Source organism: Pipra filicauda, unplaced genomic scaffold (genome assembly GCF_003945595.2).
Source record: "Pipra filicauda isolate LSUMZ 115617 unplaced genomic scaffold, ASM394559v2 scaffold582_size373904_pilon, whole genome shotgun sequence".
Classification (NCBI taxonomy): Eukaryota; Metazoa; Chordata; class Aves; order Passeriformes; family Pipridae; genus Pipra; species Pipra filicauda.
In genome coordinates this window covers 168,685-188,680 of record NW_024104734.1, presented here as the reverse complement: position 1 = coordinate 188,680, position 19,996 = coordinate 168,685, and the positions used below count along the sequence as shown (strand labels likewise).

Here is a 19,996-nt window from a genome sequence, read left to right as displayed (position 1 = left end):
CAGAGCACACAGAGGTTTTAATTAACCATTTAATTAACCAAACCTCAGCTGTGGCTCAGCTTATTGAAATCTAAGAAGGTAAAAAATCCCCTGCAGAAAGGTAAAAGTTGTTCTGCACTCACGATTTTTAGCATGGCAGGTGCTCTTTCATCCGCTAAAATTGACAATTAATTATTTCTGGCCACCTTATGACCCGATCCCACAGAGGTATTTCCACCTGGACAGCACCACTGCAGTTCTGTGCTAGTTAAAAATAAATAGGGACCATCAGAATTATAATATTTTGGCGACTTTATTTACCAAGGTCAAAATTTGCAACCATTAATTGTTTCAACAAATATTTACAAATCATGGAAAGCACGGACTGTTTGGAACCAACCAGCAGAGCAGCACTGGGTGCTGCACCTCTTACCCTCAGGAGTGAGACTTTACTCTTTACAATCGAGATTTTAAAGTAAATCCAAATTAAGAACTTCATGGTCAGTGATTAAAGAGCGAAACTCGTGTTACTGTTTAATATTCCCATGATGAAAAATCAGCTGCTCTTTCCAACACACTGTTTTAAAAGAGGATAAAACTTGACTCCTGGTGTGTCTGGCAGCAGGGCAGGTGTTGGACACACAAAGAACTGGCCACCACGGTTCTACAGCCTCAACATTTGATAGGTTTTGTTTATTATTATTCCATATTACAAGAGGAAAAGGAGAATACCCAGTGAGGATCAGCTACCACAGAGTTCCCAAAGCAGTTCAGAACTGCAGGTCAAAGCCTCTCTCACACATTCCAGGTAACACACACACACCTGAGGGGAAAGGTCCAGATCTCTGAGGTTCACACTCCGGGCTGTTCGTTTGTCCTGAGATTCCACCAAAGAAACAGGAGGCACTGACACCTCTCCAGGAGCAGCTCCCTCAGGTCAGGACTTTCCCAACCTCGTTTCTGATGTGCCAAAAAGCTCTTTTCTGGCAGGGTGGCAACCAGGAGTCAACTCCAGCCTGGCCTAAGGGAAACGCCTCAGGACTCGTGTCCAGAACAACCAGAGATTTAGAAACTGCAGGAAAAAACACCCTTTTATGACCCACTAACCAGGAGATCGTGGAATGCAGACTCCTCATGGCAGAGAGCTCTGCTTGCTACAAGTCCATTCATTCCCAAAGGAGTAAAATCAAAAATCCTGACTGACCATGGGATAAGCATCACACATCCAGGGAGGGAGCAGAGCTTGGAATTCCACCCGGATCCGAGCGAGCACGACACACAGGGAGCTCCAACCCCTGGGGACAGCACAGCCCACAGTGCAATTCCCGCTGACAGAACTGGAAGCAGGATTGGGATTCGATCCCAGCTATGGAAATGGGGGGTTGTTACTCATGCAAAAGCGCTGCAGACACGGTGGGAGCGTTCCCAGAGCCCTCCTGGAATGGGACTGGGGGGATGGGACTCTGGGGGTCCTCCTGTCCCACCCCCTGCTCAGGGGGGTCACCTACAGCACCTGCCCAGGGTCACAGCCTGCCCGGGGTCACAACCTGGTCAGCACCTACCCAGGGTCACAGCCTGCCTGGGGTCACAACCTGGTCAGAACCTGCCCAGGGTCACAACCTGCCCAGGGTCACAGCCTGCCCAGGGTCACAGCCTGCCCAGGGTCACAGCCTGCCCAGGGTCACAACCTGCCCAGGGTCACAGCCTGCCCAGGGTCACAACCTACCCAGGGTCACAACCTACCCAGGGTCACAACCTGCCCGGGGTCACAGCCTGCCCGGGGTCACAGCCTGCCCAGGGTCACAGCCTGCCCAGGGTCACAACCTACCCAGGGTCACATCCTGCCCAAGCCCACAACCTGCCCAGGGTCACATCCTGCCCAGGGTCAGAACCTACCCAGGGTCACAAAATGCCCAGGGTCACATCCTGCCCAAGCCCACAACCTGCCCAGGTCCACGTCCTCCCCAGACGGCTCTGGGGATCTCCAAGAACGGAGATTCCCCACCCAAAAGAGTCCTGATCACGTCAAACACTTAATTTTCACCTGAAACAAATTAAAAGTGTACAAACTGAACCCTCTGACACAATCAGATCTAATGTGCAGATACTCTCAACTGTGGGGAGTAAAAAGCCCTGATTTCTTTATTATTTATTCTTTTTTTTTCCCCCCCAATACTCTTTAGGATCCATTTTTTTTTTGCAGGTTGCCCACAGACATACAAAATTAATTCAAATATCTCCTACACCAAAGAGGAATCTCATTTGACTTTGTACTATCCATAAAAATATATCCTTGAAAATCTGGTTCACAAAATATTTCATTTGGTTACTAAAATGAAATATATAAACTGTCAAAATACGTATAGAAACTCAATTTCAGGTTTTGTAAAGATCACAATTTAGCTACAAAATATACCAACCATCTCCCTGTTTGCAATAGAATATTTGCTTACAAAGACACCGTCACTTGGCAAAATAGTTCCTACCTTACAAAATTAGGCTGAAAATGGTAATTTTGCACTACTTCCAGCAATAACCCAGAAACTAGAACCTCGTAACCCTTTGGTATAGATCTTCCATTTTTTACTGCATCCTTTCTCTTCTATTTGGTTTCATGTTCCAAAGCCCAGGAGAATCCCCAGCCACTGAGTGTTTAATTGTAACACAATTTAATTTTCAGTGATTGATGTTTCTCATATTGCCCAGAACTAAGAACAAACCTCCTGTGACATTAAACTTCCAGAAGTTTTAAATTTCAGAAATTCTTCAGGACTTTTGTCATCAGTCCCTGTCCCACTACACTGTGCTTTAAAAATCAGGGATGTGTTGAATTGTCTGGGGAAAATCAGCACAGTTTCCTGTGCCTCAGACATTTCCAGGCCCAGGCCTCTCGCTGCCTTCTGCAGCTCCTTTTCCCAAATCTGATAAAACACAGCAAACATGGATAAAAATCATCCCAACTTTTTTCAACTGCCATCTGAGAAAGAGGAAAAACATAATTTATACCTCGAGCAAAGTTATCACCTGCACCTGTAAATACCAACTTACAGGTTAAAATAAAAATATTTACAGACAAGTAACTGAAGGAAAAAGGATTGAAAAAGAGTAAGAAATCAAAACATACACTGGTTATAAATGTTACTAATAATGTCAGCTATGGCAAGGATTCCATTTCATCCACGTTTTCACTGGAACCAAATTTTGCCTCCATTATCAGAGGTATTGGTAGGAATTCTCAAAGAAACTCTCATCACCTGCCTCGTCACACGTGACTGTCCTTCCACTGCAGCTGCAATCTTGACTTTTATCAGTTTCCAGTTGTGCCAGCAGGAATTTTGGTGAGGTTTTCTTGTTTCCTTTTTTGTACTTTGTCACCAACACGTTGTAAAATAAAATCTATAGAGTCTTTGAGCTGTGAAATCTAGGTAGAAAAGTTTCATTTTTGACCTTTCATCTAGTTTAAAAAAATTCAGTATAAAAAAAAAAAAAACTTCTCCTCTGAAATTTCACCAGTCCCCAAAGGTTTTTACCTTCTTTTCTTACACACTTTTATGACAGTAAAGATCTTTCAAAGTTTTTAGTTCTTCAATTAGAGTTTTGTTCTGGTTTTCCAGGACTGCCACTCGATTTTCCAGACATTTCACGTACTCCTTCTTCTTCCTGCGGCATTCCCGGGCGGCTTCCCTGCAACACACAGCAGGACTGGTCAGCTTAGGGTCGTGTCTGTCCTCGGGATGTTACAGTTCTGAGAGAGCTCAACTGCAGGCAGGAACAAAACCAACCCAGAAGTGCCCCAGGAATCACAGAATCCCAGAATCAGCTGGGTTGGAAGGGACCTCCCAGATCATCCAGTCCAACCCTTGATCCAACCCCGCCGTGGTTCCCAGCCCATGGCACTGATGCCACATCCAGTCTCTTCTTAAAAACCTCCAGGGATGGAGAATCCCCCCCTTCCCTGGGCAGCCCATTCCAATGGCTGAGCACCCTCTCTGCAAAGAAAGTCCTTCCGAATCTCCAAACCTAACACGCCCCTGGTCACAGCTGCAGACCCAGCCCTCTTGTCTTGCTGATGGTTGCCTGGGAAAAGAGACCAACCCCCCCTGGCTCCCCCCTCCTGGCAGGGAGTTGCAGAGAGTGAGGAGGTCTCCCCTGAGCCTCCTCTTCTCCAGGCTGAGCCCCCCCAGCTCCCTCAGCCTCTCCTCACAGCACTTGTGCTCCAGTCCCTTCCCCAGCCTCGTTGCTCTCCTCTGGCCCTGCTCCAGCCCCTCCATGTCCTTCCTGAACTGAGGGCCCAGAGCTGGACACAGCACTCCAGGGGTGGCCTCCCCAGCGCTGAGTCCAGGGGCAGAATCCCTTCCCTGGCCCTGTTGGCCACCCTGTTCCTGAGCCAGGCCAGGATCCATTGGCCTCTTGTCCCCCTGGGCACACTCTGGCTCCTGTTCAGCTCCCTGCCCATCCCAAATCCCAGCTCCCTTCCTGCCTGGCTGCTCTCCAGCCACTCTGGCCCAGCCTGGAGCTGCCAGGGGTTGTTGTGGCCAAAGTGCAGGACCCGGCCCTTGGCCTGGTTGAACCTCATCCCTTTGGAATCAGCCCAACTCTCCAGCCTGTCCAGGTCCCTCTGCAGAGCCCTCCTACCTTCTAGCTGACCCACACTCCCCCCCAGCTCAGTGCCATCTGCAAATTTGCTGATGATGGACTCAATCCCCTCATCTAAATCATCGATAAATATATTAAACAGGACTGGGCCCAACGCTGATCCCTGGGGGACACCACTGGGGACCAGATCCCAACTGGATACAGCCCCGTCCACCAGCACTCTCTGGGCCCAGCCCTCCAGCCAGTTCCTAACCCAGAGAGGGGGAGAGCAGGAAACTCAGCAGGATCTGGTGACACACACTGCAGCCAACCTGCAGCGTTGGCAGGGGCTGCCCAGGGAGGTTTGGAGTCCCCACCCCTGGAGTGTCCAAGAAGGCCTGGCCGTGGCACTCGCTGGGACAAGGTGGGCATCGGGCACGGGCTGGACTCGACGGTCCTGGAGGGCTTTTCCAACCTCGGGAATTCTGTGGTTTCAGCACATGGACCTCCCCAGGCCCAGCAGCCCGGGGGCACCCCCGTACCTGTTCTTCATGAGCCGGATCTCCCGTTTGAGCTGCGGGTCGTCCGTCTTGCTCGTCTGCGACGTCAGAGTGACCGGGGACGTCATCACCACCGTCTGGGGCAGCGAGGACGTGGTGGGCGTGGTGCGGATCTGGTACGTCTGCATGTCTCCAGAGGCAGCTGGGGACACCAGAAACGGGGCAGTTAGGAGGGGACAGGACACCAAACAGGGCAGCGTTAGGAGGGGACAACGGGACACCAAACAGGGCAGTTAGGAGGGGACAACGGGACACCAGACATGGGGCAGTGTTAGGAGGGGACAATGGGACACCAGAAATGGGGCAGTGTTAGGAGGGAACAGGACACCAAACAGGGCAGCTAGGAGGGGACAATGGGACACCAGACATGGGGCAGCATTAGGAGGGGACAATGGGACACCAGAAATGGGGCAGCGTTAGGAGGGAACAGGACACCAAACAGGGCAGTGTTAGGAGGGGACAACGGGACACCAGAAATGGGGCAGTGTTAGGAGGGAACAACAGGACACCAGACATGGGGCAGCGTAAGGAGGGGACGATGGGACACCAAACAGGGCAGTGTTAGGAGGGAATGGGACACCAAATGGGGCAGTGTTAGGAGGGGACAATGGGACACCAAACAGGGCAGCTAGGAGGGGACAATGGGACACCAGACATGGGGCAGCGTTAGGAGGGAACAGGACACCAAACAGGGCAGTGTTAGGAGGGGACAATGGGACACCAGACATGGGGCAACATTAGGAGGGGACAGCGGGACACCAAATGGGGCAGTGTTAGGAAGTAATGGGACACCAAATGGGGCAGGGTTAGGAAGTAATGGGACACCAAATGGGGCAGGGTTAGGAGGGGACAACGGGACACTAGAAACAGGCCAACGTTAGGAGGGGACAATGGGACACCAGAAACGGGGCAGCATTAGGAGGGGACAACGGGACACCAGAAACGGGGCAGTGTTAGGAGGGGACAGGACACCAAATGGGGCAGTGTTAGGAGGGGACAGGACACCAAAAAGGGTAGTGTTAGGAGGGGACAGCTGGGGACACCAGAAATGGGGCAGTGTTAGGAGGGAACAACAGGACACCAGACATGGGGCAACATTAGGAGGGGACAGCGGGACACCAAACAGGGCAGTGTTAGGAGGGGACAACGGGACACCAGACATGGGGCAGCATTAGGAGGGGACAGCTGGGGACACCAGAAATGGGGCAGCGTTAGGAGGGAATGGGACACCAAACAGGGCAGTGTTAGGAGGGGACAATGGGACACCAAATGGGGCAGTGTTAGGAGGGGACAGGACACCAAACAGGGCAGTGTTAGGAGGGAATGGGACACCAAATGGGGCAGTGTTAGGAGGGGACAATGGGACACCAAACAGGGCAGTGTTAGGAGGGGACAATGGGACACCAGACATGGGGCAGCGTTAGGAGGGAACAGGACACCAAACAGGGCAGTGTTAGGAGGGGACAACGGGACACCGAAGGGGGTGACCCCAGGGGTACTCACTCTGCACCACCACCTGGTTGCTGGGCACCAGGATCTGCTGCCCGTCCGAGGTCTGGGCGTACTGCAGGATGGTGGGGCCGGGCTGGGAGCCGCCGGCGTTGGCCATGGTCAGGGTCTGCAGCCCCTGCACCCCGTCCGCGCCCGGCCCCGCCAGCTGCAGCCCGTTGGCCGCGATGGCGACTGCGGGGAAGGGACAGGACAGCAGGGTTGGGAGCTGGACAGTGTAAAACACGGGTAAATCAAGGAATCATGGAATGGGCGGGGTGGGAAGGACCTTAAAGATCGTCCCACTCCCAGGGAAACCTTCTGCTAGACCAGGTTGCTCCAAGCCCCGTCCAACCTGGCCTTGGGCACCTCCAGGAGGAGCATTCCACTGCCTCAGCACCCTCACAGGGAGGAACTGCTTCCCAGTATCCCATTTAACCTTGCCCTCTTCCAGGGGGAAGCCAGGACCCCTTGGCCCATCGCTCCTCGCCAAAAGTCCCTCCCCAGGTCTCCTGGAGCCCCCAGTGAAGGAAAACGAGCTCTGAAGCACAAACCCTCTGCTCAGAGGATGGAGAGGAGGAGCTCCACGTGCTGGAGCAGGTGTGGAGCACAGTGAATACCAGCTGATGACATCAAAGGGACAAATCCTATTTTTTTGCTGCCTCCCTGATACCACAGGAGCCTTTTGGTGTGGCCTATGATATATGTGTATATATATATATATATATATATATATATGTATTGGTGTCTTCACTGAGCTGACATTTTGGGTTAAATCCAGCACAGAACACTGCTGTGTGCTTCACACCAACAGCCTTAAACGTCTTAATGTGCAAAAATTAAGATTACAAAGGACTGAGTTTATCTAAAGTCTTAGATACCAGTTATTTCTATTCTACTAACTCCAGTGACTGCTAGGTAATAACCAACTTTTGAGTTTCACCTTAATCAAATATATAACAAAACCTGTATTTTGAGGCCATTTGAATAAAAACTGTGTAGGTATTTTGGGTAACATACTGTACTGTCCAGTGCTTGTCTGGTAGATGGGTGTGGGAACGGACATGGAGGTGACAGTGGAGACCCCGGGACTTTCCTCATCTCCTTTTCTATCCCGTGTGTCTTCAGAGGAAAGATCTTTCAAAATTTTTCTGTGGAAAAAAAAAAAAAAAAAAGAGTTTGACATTTGGCTACACTCCCCACTTTCAGCAAAATGATACAAGTGAGTAAAATCCCAGCTGATGCACATTTTCCCCTGCCCAACATCGTGCTGAGGCCCAGCTGCTCCAGTCAGCGGAGTCAAAGTTTCCTCTGTCAGCTCAGGGTGTTCAGTGCATGAACAGCCCCACTGCATGTTCCAAGGCAAAGGAAACAACTTGGAGGTGGACAGAGCACGGGAAAGCATCGAAAGGAGCCCCTCTCTTGGTTTCAGACAGAACCCCCAGGTGTGTCCCAGCTCATCAGTACCGGTACGAGGGGCGACGAGCCAAGATGCCTCGAGCCTTCTGCGAGGAGCCAATGCTGTCTGAGGAGTCCTGGGAATCCTCACTCTCAGACAAGGAAGAGACCTGGTGGGAGAGGGAACAGGAACACCAGTGATGCACAGAGACAAACACAGATGTTTCTGTAGGCAGAGGAGCAGTGGAGTTTGGCGGTGAGAACACGAGTCCAAGGAAAATAATGTTTGAGGCAGCAGCGTATCAGGGAGTAAACGTGCAAAGTACTATCTACAACTTTCTTTATTCTACTGTGTGCTTGAAGTGTTATTTTGTCTCTGATGCTCCTTATTAGTGAAGAAAATATTTATCTGTTCTTATGTGTGTGCCAGCAGCAGAGTCCAGAGGAATGCACAGAGCTCTGGGAAAAGCCTTTCCCACTGAGCTGCAGAGACAGACAGAGCAGCCCACGATCAGCAGGGAAAAAAAACCTGCTCATGTTGTACTTTTTTCCCCCCCCAACAAGGCCACAATGTTCATAAATAACATGGGGGAGGAAAAAAAGAGGAAAGAATCCAGTCAGTGGGACCCTGCAGGAGGGGGAAGGAAAAGGAATGGGATTAAGGGAGACACGAGCACCAACAACTGATTGGGGCAGAGGCTCCACTGCTTTCAGGAGCGACACGTGTTCTCCTCTCCCTGCTCTGACTTCCAGCAGTGGCAGCTGACAATCCCTGCCAGCTTTGCTTCCCATGGTTTATCAGTTCAGTGTGCTATGAGGAGTGTGGGACAAGGATCAGGGACAAATTCCTGTGTTTTAGGGCAGCTCCACCCTCGCCCCGCTGCCAGGGCAGTGGCTTCCCAGGGCAACTCCAGTGGCCCCAGGGCTCTGCAGCAGGGACTGACTGGAGCAGGAACAGCCTCCCTGGAACTCCCCGGGCACCTCTCTCTCGGAAGTGACTCACAGCAATCACGTGGCAAGTGAGTAAGAGGCACAAGCAGAGGCTTGGGCACCTCTGAAAGGGAGTCACAGAGCGCACGAGGTGAGCGAGCAGCAGCTCAGCCCTTCACTCAGGCCCACCTTTCCCAAAGACTCATCGGAATTCAAGTTTTAACTATTCCATTACTCCCCTGCTTTGGGGACCAAACCCCAGTTCCCTGTCTGCCAAGGCACAGCCCCAGAGCCGTGGGCTGGGCTTGTTAACAAAGGGAGGCCTTTGTTAACAAAGGTTAAACGTTTATTTGGAACTCCAAAGGTGAGTCCAGCACCACAAATCATTGCCAGCCCAAAGGAGGGATGTTGTGTCCCACAGGATTGTCCCTGGATCCCTCTCTGCCTCTCACGGGGCACTGAGGGTCAGACAAGCCTTTGCACATCTTCTCACCCACAGAAGTGCCGAGGTTTGGGGTGGGAGAGCCCTGCTGGAGTTACCTGCACGGTCTGCACCTGAGGGGAGTGGATCACCGAGGAGGACTGGGCTGTCTGGATCACTCCCTGCACCTGGACTTGCTCTCCTGGAAGCTGAACGACCGTCAGGGGAGCAGAACCTCGGAGAGACATCTACAACAGAGCCAAAACCAGCAGTGAAACCGGAGCAGAACCTCACAGAGACATCTAAAACAGAGCCAAAACCAGAGCAGAACCTCACAGAGACATCTACAACAGAGCCAAAACCAGAGCAGAACCTCACAGAGACATCTACAACAGAGCCAAAACCAGAGCAGAACCTCACAGAGACATCTACAACAGAGCCAAAACCAGAGCAGAACCTCACAGAGACATCTAGAACAGAGCCAAAACCAGAGCAGAACCTCACAGAGACATCTACAACAGAGCCAAAACCAGAGCAGAACCTCACAGAGACATCTACAACAGAGCCAAAACCAGCAGTGAAACCTCCATGCCAGGGGGCTCGGGAGGTGCAGCTGGGGGAGAACTGCCAGGAGCTTCTTTTAATTCTAATTAAGTCACAAAAGTACCTTTAAAGATGCAACAGTTTTGAGGCAGTACTTACACACGGAACAGGTTTTTATTCCCTTTGGTTGGGGGAAATCAAATGTGTCACGTTATGTCACATATTAAGATTAAAAAGATGCAAATTTCCTGGAGGGTTTGTAGCTTTGACACTGAACTCACATAAATCCTTCCACTTTAATTCAATTGATATCGTTCACATGTTCACAAACCAAAAATAATTCAAGTTGACTCTAAGTAAATAACCAGTTTCCTCACCAAATTTCTTCACTACCTCTATTAATCTGAAATACAGGAGAAGATGAAGGGATCATTAACACTCACACAGCTGAATTTCCACTTCAGGCTATTTTTGTATCATAAATCACAATATTAAGGGACATTCAGAACTTTATATAAAACCAGCATAAAACCAGCCTGGAAACAAACCCCAGGCCACCTGCTGATATTCTCTCCTCTCTTAAATCCAAATTTGGCACCAAAATACCAATTGTCTCCACAGGGTGAACAGTGGATGAGTTGCAAAACGTTTCTGTTTCCCAGGAAAACCCTCCTGGAAGGATTCACTCTCAGGTGCAGCAAAAGCTGAATCCTGAGGGGTTGGGGGTTAAAGCTCTGACAGGGATGTCACCTTGGAGGAAGAATCTCACATTTCCAACTTCATGTGATTTATTATATTTAATATGTTCATGCTGGGCTAAAATCCAAGTGTTTCCATGGTGCTGAGCACACCCAGCATTGCTGTTACTACAAAAGGAGCTGAAAATGCTTTTCCTGAGCAAAAAATGAAACCAGGCCCTTGATTTATTCCTGAGCAGCTCCTGTGGTCGCCTAACCCCGACTCTGGGCTGCACTTCTGCACCGCACAAGCCCAAAAATCAACTTTTTTAACACTTTTCCATTAATTTGACATCGTTCACCAACAAACAAACACATTTTTCTCAACCTCTTCCCGGTTTTTCTTCTCCACGCGCTTCTAAGAATGACCCTGTGGTTTGTGGCACATAAAAAAGTGGCTCTGAAGGCCCTGAAATGTTTGCTGAGATGCGGCCCAGGCTTTACCTGTTGAGCAATATGAGAGAGCTGAGCTGCCTGGAGGGTTGTACCTTGTACGGCCGAGGGCTGGGACGGCGTCACGGAGCTGCTGCTGCTGCCCTTGTGCACCTCTTCCATCATAGCTGGGGGAAAACCAGGGAAATCCAGTTAACAAGGGGGAAGGGATCTTAAAGATCATCTCATTCCACCCTGTGCCACTGTTCCAGGTTGCTCCAACCCGGCCTGGGACACTTCCAGGGCTGGGGCAGCCACAGCTTCTCTGGGCAACCTGTGCCAGGGCCTGCCCACCCTCCCAGGGGGGAATTTCTTCCCAATATCCCACCTAACCCTGCCCTCTGGCAGTGGGAAGGAAGATCCAGGAAGAAAACCGAGATTCTTTATACTATCTTGCTCTAAGCAAGAGAATTTCCCAGAAGATCTTCTAGCCAGGCCTATTTTAAACCATCTGAAGGTGTATAAAAACAAACCGGGGATTCGAATCGAAGTGGAGAGAGAGCACAGTTTTGAATTTTAAGCCCTGCCAGAGTCACTCTGTCTCCATGTAATGCAGTCACCAACACCTCTCTCATGTCTAAGATTTTATATTTAACTGTTCAACGTCTTGCCAGCATCCCCCCCCCCCTCAGATATTGGGGGATTCAGGGATGCACAAGCGCAGGTTTCAGCTGGGGGGAGTGGGCGGACCAGCCTGGAGCATTAAAAAGCTGATGGGCGAGCGTTAAACATTTTGTCACAGAAGGTTTGAAAGTGTTGAAAGGACAGTTGCTATGAGACTGGAAATTACACTGCTTTCTGTGGAAATGTGAGTCACTGATTTTTCCCTGCTGAGCTGAACCGCAGCGAACGCTCCGAGGGGGAAAAGGCACCGGAGAGCAGAGTCCTGCTCCTGCAGCCTCGGCTGCCAGGGGTCCCAGCTGGGACTCCCCCGGGGCAGGAGCTAAAGCAGGGCTTTGGAGGGACAAAAACGGTGCTTGGGCGACACAAGAAACATTGATGGAGCAGCTCTGCCGGGAGGAAGGGCTGGAGAGCTGGGATTGTTCGGCCTGGAGAAGGGAAGGCTTTGGGGTCACCTCATTGTGGCCTTCCAGGACCTGAAGGGAACCTGCAGGAAAGGGGGAGAGAGACTATTTCCAAGGGCCTGGAGTGCCAGGACAAGGGGGAATGGCTTCCAACTGCCAGAGGGCAGGGTTGGGTGGGATATTGGGAAGAAATTCCCCCCTGGGAGGGTGGGGAGGCCCTGGCACAGGTTGCCCAGAGAAGCTGTGGCTGCCCCTGGATCCCTGGGAGTGTCCCAGGCCAGGTTGGAGCAACCTGGGCTAGTGGGAGTTGTCCCTGCCCATGGCAGGGGGTTGGAACTGGATGATCTTTAAGGTCCCTCCTAACCCAAACTATTCCAGGACTCTGTGATTCCATGTGTCCTTTACAGCACAGACCAAACCCTCCCCAGCACATGATGCAGCTTCCCAAGGTCCTCGTGGCTGCAAACATCAACCACATCAAAATGAGGAGCAGAATTAATGACAAACATGTGCAGGGGACACAACTTTGTCTGTCCTCTAATGCAGCTTCAGCTTTTATAAGGGGAAGGAAAAAAAAATAATCTACTTTTGCACCCACCGGGGGCCCCTCAAACCGAAATCCAGCAGCAGCAAAAATGACAATAAATTTCCAGTGCCCCAAAAAGCCCCTGTTCGTTTCTGTGGTGCCAAACCACAGCCTGCCCTCCCCTCCCTCTGCCACTGCTTTCTCTGCCTCGCTGTCCCAGGAAAGACTCAAACCAAGCCTGCAAGAAACAGTGAAACCGATAAAAGCACCCAAAAGCAGCACCCCGGGGAGGGAGCACAGAGGGTTTGCTGATCTCTCTCTCATGGGTGTGAAGTTCTGCTTTACAGGAATAAAAGACGAAGTACTTCCCATCAAAAATGTGGTTTTTTGAGCTGACTCCATCTCTGCTTGCTCTGCAATGTTTAATTATTCATCCAACATCAATCTGTTTGAGTACAACAATGTTTTCAGGAGGAGACTCAGCAGGGGTTGCAACAAGGTGGGAATTCCCCCTGCACCTCACACCCTCCGGGGATGTGACAGTCTCTCAGTGCCTTTACCTTGCTGAAACAACCTATTGAGCTGGAAAACCGGGAATTTCCTACTGGAATTTCCTATTGGAACGGCCTCCTGTGAGCACCTGAGACAGCAACTGGCACCCAGCAGCTCGCAGAGGGAAGCTCCAGGGAAAAACCTCAGCCTGCAGGTCTCAAGCTCTGACAAGAAGCCCCAAAAAGGGAAATCCCTGAGCACAGTCCCAGAGCTGAATTTGGATTTACTGAGCTGAAAGAGCTGCTCATGTTGGGGTGAAGGAAGAGTTTTACCTGTCACAGAGCCCTGGCAGGAGGGTTTATTATCCAATTATTGCCCCAATGTGGACAAACCCCACTGTTTTACAGTCAGACAGGCACAGGTGATGCTTTTCAGGGCAAAACCAAAGTCTCCAGGCAGCTACACCTCAAAAGTCATGTGACTGAGAGGATCCTCCAGCAGCAGCTCATGAAAGGACTTCAAGGACTCCCAGAATTCTGGGCATCATCTCCCTCCAGCCAAGGATCTCAAACAGAAGCAGGAATGTCACAGTTCATCGTGGGCATGTTCCATTTCTCACCCCAAAGCTCACAGACCCCCCCCCAAAATCCCTCAGTGTGACCCACCAGCCAAACCCCCCCGAAACACCCAAAATGCCTCATTCCTAAAACTTTCACTAATTCTCTAAATTCCCTAAAATGCTACGAAGAGCACCAGAAGAAGAAACCAAGTGCTTGTTTTGCCCTTTTAAATCGAGCAGAGGAAAGGCCCTAAACGATGTTTCACCACTGAAATATTGTAAGAGCCAATTAATCGTATTTTTAAAGGCTTTATAAAGCCAGAAGTCAAAGAATATTGGACAAGGCATTTGTTCTCAAATACTCAGTGAAAGGAGACAAATTCTGACATTTACAAATTGCTCAAAGGGATTTAGAAGGTTTTTTTTTTTTAAATGATACTGAAGCAATCTGGGGAAATTTGGAGTTCTTCAGTGCCTTAAAATCAGCTGCTTTCGGCAGTGAAAAGATTTTTTTTTTACCTAATTTTGCAATTAAGACGCTTGGGGAAATTTCGTTCATCCAGAAAACTGTCAGAAGTCCGTTTTTTTTCCCCCGAAATTAGCGAAAGACAGAGAGAAGGGCAGCACATCCCACCAGCTGTGAGGAGCCCCGAGTCAACGCGCCCGGGCAAAGCCCTGGAGCCCATTCCACAAACACGCAGAGATATTCCTTAAAACTCCAGGAGCGCTCTGCACGTGTGTTTTCTTCCACTCACACCCCCCCCCCCATCCTCCCAGCCCGTACAGGAACATCCCCGACAGGAGCTTCAGACACAAAAGCTGCAGCCCAAAAACCTCAATATTCCATCGGCACCGGGGACCTGATGGGCTGGGAGAGGAAAATCCCCCCGAGAGCACTGACATCCTCCCCGAGCGCTGGAGCCGGGGCTCCCCAACGCCGTTTGGGGCAAAATCCTGGGAAAACAGGGACCGACGGCCATTAATTAAACGGCGGGTTAATGAGCGATAAAGCTCCTGTTTGTCACCACGAGCGGTTTGTCACAAGCTGCCCGGGGCCGGGGGGCACCGGGGGACCCCCTTTGAAACCCCCACCCCCGGGGCAAAGCGGGACCGGGGGGTCCCTCGTCACGCTCAGAGCCCCCTTTCCCCCCTCCCAAGACGCGGCGGGGGAGCGGGAACAGGGAGGGGGAGCGGGAATGGGGGGAACGGGACCCGGCGAGGGGGAAGCGGGGGGACCCCCCGTCACCCCCAGACCCCCTTTCTCCCCCACACAGCCCCGGGCGCAGCTGGCCCGGCCCCGGCAGCAGCGCCAGGCCGCGGGGCAGCGCCTGAGGCCCGGCAGCGGCCGGAGCTCCCCGCGGGATCGGCCGGGCCGAGGCCGCGGCCTGTTGCCCGTCCCCTCACGGCCCTCGCGGGGCGGGGGGGTGGGTGAAGGGGCGGGCGGGCCCAAAGGGGGACGGGGCGGCCTCCGCAAGCCCGCGCTTACCTCAGAGCCCCGCGGGGCCGCGCGTGGGGAGCGCCGGAGCCGCCGGATCCCGGTCCCGGCCCCGGCCCGGTCCCGCCTCAGCGAAGCGGCGCCGGCGGGGGGGGCGGGCCGCGACCATAGAGAGCGCGCCCAGGGGCCCCCGCCATAGAGCGCCAGCGGCGCGGAGCGCGCGCGCGCCGGGCTAGAGCGGCCGCCTGAGCGCCGGCCCCGCCCGGCCCGACCATAGAGAGCGCGCGGCGGAGCGGCGCGCCGCGGCGACAGCGCCCCCCCGCGGCCGGGATGGCGCGGGGGGGGGGGGCGGGAGCGCGGGGGCCGCCGGGGAAATCGCGATATTCCCGTTATTCCCGATATTCCCGTTATTCCCGATATTCCCGGTGTTCCCAGCCCTCGCCGCGGGGTTTAGCGCGCCCAATGCGCGGGCTAAGGGCGGCGCGGGCCGGGTTTTACGCCGCGAGCGGGCTCCAGGGATGGGGGGGACTCCAAACCTCGCTGGGCAGCCCCTGCCAAGGCCCGACAACCCCTTCCGTGAAGAAATCTTCCCTAAACTCCAGCCTGACCCTCCCCTGGCACAGCTTGAGGCCGTTCCCTCTCGTCCCATCCCTCATTCCCTGGGAGCAGAGCCCGATCCCACCCGGCTCCAACCCCATCAGGGAGCTGTGGAGAGCGAGGAGGTCCCCCCCGAGCCTCCTTTTCTCCGGGCTGAGCCCCCCCAGCTCCCTCAGGAGTTCTCCAGCCCCTTCTCCCTGTGCTCCAGCCCCTTCCCCAGCTCCCTCAGGAGTTCTCCAGCCCCTTCTCCCTGTGCTCCAGCCCCTTCCCCAGCTCTGATCTCCAAAAAATCATATTCACAGAGCTGCAGGTCCAGGACACCCATCCAGCCCTTCACTCCCTCATGGCTCAGACCCCTCTCAATACAATGAACAAAACCTAAAACACAAGTTCTCCCTCTCCCCAGGATCAACATTAACCCACATTTCACTCCTAAAAAAAAAAACCCAAAAATTCCTTCATGGAAACAGCGTCTTCAAGGACTAAACGAGCAACCAGGCATCAATATTTATTAACACAAGACAAAGGAAACACAATCAATGCGTTAATGGGACACTGTCCAGCCAGGTGTTAAATTTAAAAATGTAACTAAGCTAATTTTAAATAAATAAAACCTTTATACATAATTACAGAAACGCCGGAGTCTGGATTGGACAATGGGAAAGAGGTTGACAGAAATTAAAGGAAAACAAATGCACCTAGGGCTAAAATTGATCTGGTTTTTACAACCTTATTTTAGAGCAGTTAGTAGGAAACAGCTGAATTCCGCTGATTTAAACCAGAAATGAAGTGCAAATTCCAACAGAAGAGGATAAAACCGACCTGTTCCCACACAGTTTGCTCAGGGTAAATCCAGAAACAGTGAGACATACACACTAGTTTAGTCCAGTGGGAAGAATTCCCAGTTTTTCAGTTTCACTGCAGTTGCTAAGCTTGGAATCTGATGGACAAGAGGAAGGAAAAATGTGCCCTGTGCAACTCCAGGAGCTGGGAGGTCAAACCAGGGGGGAGAGGCTGTTTTTTGGGGAAAAGCACCCAGCCCTGCCCCTGCCAGTGTCTGGAGAGAAGGATCTTGGTTTGTTCCCATATGGAAAAATCCCAGAGGAAGGAATGGAAGGAGTGGAATGACCTGTGGAAAGCTCGTGGAGCCGGAGGAAGAATTTGGGGATTCCGGAGTCCCGGCTCCATCCTTCCTCCTCTCCAGCACGTTGCTTCCCACTGTGCCAAAACAGGGACAAAGCACAAACTGAGCAGCTGCTCCATGTCCCTGGAATGTTCCCTGCATCCTGCAGTTCTCCAGCCCAGAGAAATGGAACGTGCTGGAAGGAAGACTCGGAGCACCCAGGGAATGGCAAGAGAAAAGCCCCCGAGGCCTGAAAAGCCATCGGTGCCCATCCAAACGAAAAAATAAAGGGAAAACGAGATCAAATGGATCCAGTCTCATTCAAAAATGCCATTTTGGGAAGGCCACCTACCACACTTGGGAATCTCTGCTGGAATTCACACACACATTGTTTCGTTTGCGAAGGATCACGAGGAAAAATAAATGACATTCCTGGACTCGGACTTAAAATCCACTCCAGGGGACAAAAAGCGTTTGCTGAAACAATTTTAACTAAAGCTTTTGAGTAAAGAAAAAGGTCCAAGACCACCAGAATTTTCCCTGGAAAGGTCACATTGGAGTGAAGCTGCTCGGCCAGGCCTGGGCTGTGCAAGAAACACAAAAATGGTGACACAGAACATGGAATAACAGGAATTTTCTGGCTGTAAAGGGAGAACAACCTTTGTGCACTTTACACCCAAAACAAGCTGCAGGACCAACTGTGTTAGTCACAGTTTCCCCTGTCGCTGTCCCCACTTTGTGGTCAATTTGTTAAAACTAAACACACTAAAGATTTGGTGCCTATTCTGCTGCCACTGTGGAAAACACAGAAAAGGTTCCAAAACGTGCCCCCGTGAACCAAAGTGTTTGCAAAGAACCTTCGGCCCAGGCCTGCCAGAAAACTTCCAGTTCCTAAAGCTATTTCCCCACCAAATATTTATTATTTTTATTTTTATTTATTTTTTTTTTCAAAAATATACTTTCAAAACTTCTTCTCTGAGGTTTTTTTTTTTTTAAAGCTCCCGTTTTTCGGTGAGGAACTAACCAGGATGCAGCAGGAGCTTTTTTTTTTTTTTTTTCCAGGACATGGCTGGGCTTTGCCCACGGATCCACCGGGTCCTGCTCCAGGAACTGCCACAGGATCTTCCGAGTCCACACCACGAACCTTTTTAAAAACGGCCTAAAAACTTTGCATGAGGTATCTGGAACATCTGAAAAGTTTTATATTTACACTGTATATACCACATGGGACCCGAAAAAAAAACCCTGTTGCAGGATCTGGCAGCAGCCCCCAAGGCTTCCAAAATCATATTTTAGCACCCAGAGGAATGTAATTGCTATTGAAAGATGAGGTGTTAAAACGGAAAAGGTCATTTTTGAGTCAAAGCTCAACCACCGGCTCCGTGGAAGGGCTTCCCAGCAGGAAAAGCTTGTCCCTGCTGCTCTCTAAGGCTTCTCTTTCTTCCCATTCCCTGACTTTGGAGCTGACCCAGGAGGTGGAAGGCTGGCAGAGCAGTTTGCACAACATTACTGAACGTTGTGTTTGCCACAATTGCTCTGTCTCCTGTAAAATAAAAACTGCATCCCGCTCAAACCCAGGATTCTCCTGCTCTTTCCAGGGAATGCTCTGAGGGAAGATGGGCTGTTGGCTCCCAGTTTTATTAAAGCCTATTTACAGTATTTCCTGGGGATGGAAGGAGTCATGGATGGCACAAGCAGGGGAGTTACCTGTGTGTCCACCTAAGGAATGGTTTTCCTTCCCACACCTGGAGCCAGAGGATGAGGCAGAGGCTGCATCATTCCAGTTCAGGATTCGGGACTTGCATTGCCATTTCTCCCCAGTTCCACGTTTTAAATTCATCTCTTGGAGGAAGATGTGCCTTAATATCAAAGGTTCTACATGCTCTGACACACTTCTGGCCAGAATGAAGAGACAAATGAAATCAGAAACCTGTGGAAGGTGGGAGCATCTCACATTGTGTCTAAGCCAATGCCAGGATGCTGAGGACCACAAAAGTCACCTGTCCTTAAAAACATCAACCTTCAGCTGTCCTCATTAGCCAAGTTAATTTTCTAGCTAAGTGAATTATGTATAATAATATTTACATATTTAAAATATAGGCAAAATTCTTTTTTTAAATTCCAGAAATCTCTCTATGAATAAGTAACTCTTCGATTCCGTAAGTTATTGATTTGGTCATGGCACAATTGTCAATAAGGTGTGTGATCCCAGGGGATGAACAGCTCCAGATGCAAAGGAGATCATGGAGCAGGGAACTGCAGAACTCTGATGACCCTTTTTCTTAATAGTTTATTATCTTAACTAAATAAACCCTCCCCTTATAGAATCCTACCCCGGGATTAGATAAAAATACAAATATGTACAACGGATGAAAAAGTAACACTACTGTAAAGGCCTTGGGGGTTTTGTAGCTCACACACTTTTCCACTTTGCATTTCTCTAAAGCTCATGTGTTCAGTAAACTGTTACAAAGGTTTGCCAGTCGCCTCCCAAATTCCCTCCGCTCCCCGGGGCCGGGAGGGAAGGAATGTGGCAGCAACCTCAACCTGTAGGTCAAGTATTAGTAATTTCACCAGCTTCACTTCCATCACCACCCTGGTCCTTCTGGGCTCCTGCAGCTCCTGCCATCACATGTTGTAGGCCACGTAAATGGGGTCCAGCTGATCCGCCAGGAAACTGTCCCGGAGGTGCATCCGCTGCTTCTCGCCTCGGGAATTGATGGGGATGACCCCGGGATCCACCACCACCACCACGCCCACGATCAGGTAATGCTCTTCCAGGACCACGTTGGTCACCAGAGGGACTAAATCCAGAGCCTCCTGCTCGCAGCCACACAGCTCCACCACCACCACCAGCAGGTTGGTCCAGGTGAACACGGCACTGGAAGGGCAAAGGAGAACCAACAGAACGCCCGGTTATTGTCACAAAGACCCAAAGTTTCCAGCTGCTTATCCTCAGGTGGAGTCTCCCACCTGCTCTGGGCTGCATTTCCAACCTAACCCCGAGGTGACCCGGCCCTGACGTGTCAGAGACCAGTTCAGAGCCACCTCAGCACCACCCGTGTGACCCAACAACGCTGCTGCCCCCGACTGAGAAGTGGCTCTTTACACCCCAAAGCAGCAAATCATCATTTCTGTTCAATGCTGAGGCTCGTGAGAAAACCCTGAGTCTGTTC

The 19,996-nt window shown here is 51.3% G+C and overlaps 2 protein-coding genes across 12 annotated transcripts in view; both read right to left on the bottom strand.

Moving 5' to 3' along the window:
* Positions 1-273: 273 nt before the first annotated feature.
* On the bottom strand, positions 274-15,307 carry ATF1 (activating transcription factor 1). Of its 7 annotated transcripts, none has more exons than XM_039387681.1 (9): positions 15,152-15,307; positions 11,076-11,191; positions 9,471-9,599; positions 8,070-8,170; positions 7,623-7,753; positions 6,618-6,797; positions 5,097-5,256; positions 1,583-3,663; positions 274-1,526 (listed from the first exon to the last, which is right to left on the bottom strand). In XM_039387681.1, exons 2-8 carry the CDS (start codon positions 11,187-11,189, stop codon positions 3,519-3,521), a joined length of 960 nt encoding a protein of 319 aa, XP_039243615.1. In that variant the 5' UTR covers positions 11,190-11,191; positions 15,152-15,307; the 3' UTR covers positions 274-1,526; positions 1,583-3,518. The 7 variants fall into 7 exon arrangements, with proteins under 7 accessions (XP_039243615.1, XP_039243616.1, XP_039243617.1 ...); XM_039387682.1 differs by having other exon boundaries at positions 274-1,509; XM_039387683.1 differs by having other exon boundaries at positions 1,600-3,663.
* Positions 15,308-16,171: 864 nt separating this feature from the next.
* Positions 16,172-19,996, bottom strand: part of DIP2B (disco interacting protein 2 homolog B) — a 57,190-nt gene continuing 53,365 nt past the window's right edge. For all 5 annotated transcript variants that reach the window (XM_039387689.1, XM_027732170.2, XM_039387687.1 and 2 more), the window contains one exon: positions 16,172-19,701. In XM_039387689.1, coding sequence (XP_039243623.1) covers positions 19,449-19,701 — 253 coding nt within the window. In that variant the 3' untranslated portion in view covers positions 16,172-19,448. The remainder of the gene's footprint in view (positions 19,702-19,996) is intronic.